Below are 6,000 nucleotides of genomic sequence, written 5' to 3'. Positions count from 1 at the left end.
TGACAGCGGGGACAAGCCTTTATTTTCTCCTAACAAGTAAACACTAACGTCATCTTTCCTGTCATGCATATGTAGAACCATATATAGTCTGTCTGTCCCTTGTTCCGACAATGGCGCTGTATCTGATATATAACTTCCACGGAGAATAAACATGCAAGGTCAAAGTTCAGCGAAGTGGTAAACTCGTCCGGGACAACCTTGGGAGAGATGTCTTCTCCTGGTACAGATGTCACATAACTCAGAGCAAGAGCTCACAGAACAGAGTTCAGACACAAAGTTTAACCAGAAACACAGAAAGCTTATATTTTCAATAATACATGCAGAGAATTTCTTAACAACAGGTCTGGCGGCTCTGTTCATTGTTGGTGTAAGGAGACTAGGGCCCCTTTATGTTCATGCGGTAGCTGCAGGTTGGGCTTTTTGAACAGGAGAACTGTGGTAACGGCCGGGACTGGGGAGAGGTGTGAGAGTGGCCTCATATCTGTCATCTCCCTTTCTGTCCCCTCTCTCCTCAGATGACACGGGAGCGCTCTCCTACCCTCCTGTTGCTGAAAGCCAGGTGAGTCCCTCCCCACCCATACCCTCCTCCCCTCCCTCCCTTCCTCTCTTCCTCCTCTCCTCTCTCCTGTCGCCGGCCCATGGACCCAGGCCTCCCTTATCTCCCTCTCTAGATGTCTTCCAGGGGAACTTTGCCTTTGTGGCGATCGAAACTGATGGGTGTGTGTACACTTGGCACGTGCTTTTATGTATTTCCAGCGTCCCTTCCTGCCCATGGCACACAGACAGTACTGTAGTGGGCAGACATGGTGGCAGCCAGGAGTGCGCCAAGGGCAAGGATCAAAAGCTGAAATAAATACCATGAAAGCAAGCGTACAGTATCATTTCACATACAGGGGATGGATATTTAGAGTCAGCATATTATACGGTATTGTGAATAAGAATGCGGATTAGAGAGTTAGACTGCTGTTTTTGTGTTAACATTCGCATATGAAATTTAAGACTGTTTAACATGTTTTTTCTTCTTCTTTTTATACCACTGATAGAGGCTTTTGTCATTTTTTGTCCTTTCATGTTTCCAATCATTTCATAATTTATAGGCATAGACTGCTTTCCATCTTTTTAATATCCTGCTCCCTCAACCATGCCTGAAATGCCCTTGAGCAAGGCATTGGAAACTCACATTACTCCAGGGACACCGATCTTGTCCATAAAATTGTAATATAGCCCTAAGTGTCTCAGGGTAAGAATAGAGCATCTTAGCTACTAAGTGCAATCATATTACATACTGTACCTTAAATTGCATTACTTGTAATGCAATTTAATGTAATGTGATTTACCCTAACTCATCCCGCTTTACATAATATAATAGTATCATATTATGTAATACATTCTAACTCACTTTTTCACCGTAACCCCCCCCCCCCCCCTCACCCCCCCCCCCCCCCCCCCCCCTCCCCCCCCCCCCCCCCCCCCCCCCCCCCCCCCCCCCCCCCCCCCCCCCGCCCCCCCCCCGCCCATTAGCCCTCGCCGTAGTTGAATAAGAACAACTAAGTGTAATGTAATGGGTGTAATGTAGAGTAGAGTAGAGTAGAATAGAGTACTTTTATTGATCAGCTTACATAAATACACAAATCCAAACATACACAAAGAACTTATACACATAAATGCACATTACAGTAAAAGTATATCGCCACACACACTCTCTCTCTCTCCCTCCCTCCCTCCTTCCCTCTCCCCCTCTCTCTCACACACACACATCCTCTCTCTCCCCCCCCAACACACACACATTGTCACACACATTGTCACACACACACACACACACACACACACACACACACACACACACACACACACACACACACACACACACACACACACACACACACACACACACACACACACACACACACACACAAAGGTCCTTGTAGGGCATCATGTTGCATACATATACACAAAAAGTCAAGATAAAAGTGTTCAGTACACATAAAAGAGCCAAAGTAGTTCTAATGATTGTGCATTGTAGAAGTCCCTCAGTTAAAAAATAAAAAATAATAAAAAATAAAAATAAGGCAGTTCACAGTAGCTTTTCCAGTGGTTGAGATAGTCCAGTAAGAATAAAATTGCAGAATTAAATAGTTCACAGATGCTATCCCAGGGGATAGGTGAGGTAGCTGAGGTGGGGTGTAGTGAGTTTATTGTCCTGTGTTGAGCAGTCCCTTAAAGTGTCCAAGGTAGTGCAGGCGCTTGCTCCATGGGGGGGGGAGGGGGGGGGTGGGGGGGGGGTGTTGGGTGAAGTGTAGCTGTTCAGTAGAGATAAAAAATCTGGAGCGGTTGGGGGTGGTTTAGGCAGTCCAGTCACCAATGACAATCTCTTTCATTTTGTCTTTCTGTGTGGTGTTGAAGAGCTGGATGGCCCTAGGAACAAATGACTTCCGTAGTCTGTCTGTACGGCAGGGGAAGGCCCGGAGTCTGTAGCTGAACACGCTCCTCTGGTTGGCCAGAAGCGGGTGCAGGGGGTGTCTGTCATTTTCCAGTATGGAGTCCAGTCTGCTCAGTGTCCTGTTTTCGGCTGTTGTAGTGAGGTCCTCCAATTCCATGCACACCACAGACCTAGCTTTCCTCATGTGTAATATAACTAAGTGTAATATAATGTAGTGTAATAGGCTACTGTATGATGTATATTGATTCACACCTGCACCCATAAATATTATGTGATATCCTGTTAAGACACAGCGTTACAACTTTGCTGTTACCAGAATAGCAATGAATACAGGTATAATGCATTACTAAAGGCCCGGTGTTATGTCATAGTAGTGTAGTGCTATGGTAGTTAACGTTTCAATGACTATTGTGGTGTTCCACTGGTGAAACGGCGTACTTTATGGGACTACATCCTAACTCACCCCCTTTCTCATTACCCCATGTCATAGTTGGATAAGAAAAGAACATCAACTACAAACTTAGTGTCATGTGTAATGTAATATAATACACCTCTGTATACTAACTCACTCCTGCACCTCTATAATGTGATGTTTTGATAGACACATCCCTAATTCCCCCTTCTCTACCCTTCTGGTCCTCCATGCTGCAGCTGGTGCAGTCCCTGGGCGTGGCCATCTACAAGGCCCTGGACTGGGGTCTGGACGACAGCGAGGAGCGGGAGCTGAGTCCCCAGCTGGAGCAGCTGATCGACCGCATGGTGGGGGGCGCCGAGAGTGGCGAGGCCGGCAGCGAAGCCGGGGGGAGCGGTGTGGCCGACGAAGGCTACAGCGGCCAGGAAGGAGAGGAGGAGGATGAGGAGGAGGAAGAAGAGGTGCTGGGGGAGGGGGGAGGCGACGGGACTGCTGCTTGCGCTGTGCGCACCTTCCGGCAGGTGATGGCGCTGTGTGCCACCCGGCTGGCCAACCCTGGCCTGGCGCCGGAGCACTACCAGGCTGTGTGCCGGGCCCTGTTTGTGGAGACGCTGGAGCTGCAAACCTTCCTGACCAAGATAAGGGATGCCAAGGAGGTACGTACATTCAGGGATCTAAATCAACACCAGCCAACCGGCCAAATGCTGGTGAAATGTCTGTTTGGCTGGTAGAAAAGACCAACTTACTACTAGCCACTTTGACCCATTAGTGAGTGTGTATTTGGCTAGTAAGACTATCATCTACTTGTCATTTTGGCTGTTGGTGAAAAAAGTTCATTTACAGCCCTGCACAATCCCCAGGTTTGGACTGAAAAGGGTAGCTTTGGCCTAATGGTTTGGGAGTTGGTCTTATGATCATGAAGTGGCCACTCTCAGTCCTGTTCACTTCATAGGGAAGATACTGCACACTCTTTTACAATGCTGAATTTATGTAAACTAACGTTTCGGCCAGTGAGGCCAACTTGAGTGGACAAGAGTGTGCGGTATCTTCCCTATGAAGTGAACAAATACCCACCACCTGCACCTCAAAACCTGATTTAGAAAAGGCTGATGCTTTCTGAAAGCAAGGTAAGATGTGCAGGCATATATGACACACATTACCCCATCTAGCCTAGTAAATTACACGAACCTGCTTTGCAGGAAAAAAACATTTTTGCCTGGCAAGTTGGTCTATCCCTGGTCCTTGTAAGATCACCACAACAGGCACCAGCACAGGCCCACCAATCACAACACAAGTTTCTTCCCTCCCTCTGTTTGAATGAGGCTTTTAAACCAGTTTGAACCATTTTGGATCCCACCACGGCCCTGAGCTGTCTGAACAGAACGATTCCAGTCTGATTTGGGTTTAAGTCTGACTCACCAGGCTATATTACATCCGCAGTATGCTTGCTGAAATACTACGTACAATACCGGACAGAGTGCAAAGGGGATTTGCGAAAGAACGAGAGACAGATGAGCGAGTCATTTAGATCTGAAGAGGAGCTTATTCTCACTCAAAATCAGACTGATTATCATGCTCGTCATACTACTCCATCAGTAACCCTCCTCACCAGAGAAGCTAGTTGATACTAGGCTACTGTATGCTTGACATTAACTCTTTACAACCCCTTACCAATCAACCAACCCACCATTCCCACTTCACCAAACCTGCTGTCTCTGTGCTACCATGCTTTTCAGAGGACCAGGTTAGTTGACATTATCTTTATCCCCTTTGCGCAGAGCCTATGTTATAACTTTACTGTCACCAAAATTTTAATTTCTGTGTCTTAATCTGTTACTTGGCTCTCTGTATAGTCATAGCGATGTTGCTATGATGTAGTTGAGTATTTTCAGCAAATAGTGAATAGGTCCACCGGCGACCCCATCGGCTGCTAAGCAGGCTACCATGAAGAACTGTCCTCCACAGCCACCCCACCCAAACACCACCAACCTTGCTCTCTCTCTTTGTCTGCCTGCGTTACCATGATTTCAGAGAGCCTCTTGTGTTGCTGATCATATTGAATAATTCATGCTCCACTTCACTGCAGTCATAATGGCGGCGAGTGATGATGATGACAGTGGTGGTGAGTCACGTTTTGCCTAAAGAGGTGCTCCTCTCCTCTCCTCTCCTCTCCTCTCGTGCTGATATTGATTGGGGCCCACTTGCTGCCTCTTCTGTTCTGCCGCTCTTGCTCTGTCTGTCTCTGCACCCTCTCTAGATGCTGAAGAAGATCAGGAAGGAGGAGAGCAAGGAGGACAGGAGTGTGGCCGAGCTGGACGACCTCAAACACACAGACTGGGTGAGATACGCCGCCTATTTAGGGCACACCTACCACCTTACGGCGCAATCGCCATTACACGCTGAAGAAGGGCCCTGCCCGAAACATTCGTAGGCGAATAAACAGAGAAAAGTCTGAAGAGTGCTGTCCTTTGTTTCCTTCATTCATCAATGTATTATGTGGGATTCATCACCCAGTTATAATCTGTATTTATAGTAGGCGATAGTGTGAGCGCGTCTCCTCCACTTCATAAGATACACCGCCCTCCGCACCACAGCAGCGCCCCCCGAGGGCCGTGATTCCCAACCAGGGGGTACATGTACCGCTGTGCACAAGCACACCTCAGGGGGTACGTGAAAAAATGTAGTAGACAAATATGGAGAGTGTAGTGACATTTGGGTTAGAGGAAGAGATGTAGAGCTCAGGCAGTAGTCATCATATGGCAAAATAGCGTAGGTGGTGCATAGGACAAAAAAGGTTGTGAAACACTGCCCTAGGGAAGTTATTAATAACCACCGGGTACAACCAGGGCGTACCTTGTCAAAATGTAATAATAACACATGTATGGAGCACAGTCACATTGGGGTAGATGAAAAGATAAAGAGCATGAGTAAGGGGGTACTCATGGTACGACAAAATGGTTCAGTCAGTAGACAAGACAGAAAGTTGGGAAGTGCTGACCCAGGGAATAAGGTTACAGTGTGTGTTGTAGCCTAACCTATAGCCTGACTTACAGCTCATTGATAGCTCATCTCGATAAAGAAACCCATCTCGGCAGAATACCAGTGTAGTGTTGATATCAGCTACCTATTGTACTGAGCTACCAAAACC

The 6,000-nt window shown here is 47.3% G+C and overlaps 1 protein-coding gene across 1 annotated transcript in view; it reads left to right on the top strand.

Moving 5' to 3' along the window:
- Positions 1–6,000, top strand: part of spire2 (spire-type actin nucleation factor 2) — a 31,082-nt gene that overhangs the window by 4,674 nt on the left and 20,408 nt on the right. Inside the window, exons 2-4 of the mRNA XM_063197276.1 lie at positions 516–559; positions 3,092–3,508; positions 5,110–5,190. Coding sequence (XP_063053346.1) covers positions 516–559; positions 3,092–3,508; positions 5,110–5,190 — 542 coding nt within the window. The remainder of the gene's footprint in view (positions 1–515; positions 560–3,091; positions 3,509–5,109; positions 5,191–6,000) is intronic.

This window comes from Engraulis encrasicolus, chromosome 4 (genome assembly GCF_034702125.1).
Source record: "Engraulis encrasicolus isolate BLACKSEA-1 chromosome 4, IST_EnEncr_1.0, whole genome shotgun sequence".
Taxonomy (NCBI): Eukaryota; Metazoa; Chordata; class Actinopteri; order Clupeiformes; family Engraulidae; genus Engraulis; species Engraulis encrasicolus.
Note: the sequence above shows the minus strand (reverse complement) of the source record. Positions and strands in the feature narration are given on the sequence as shown.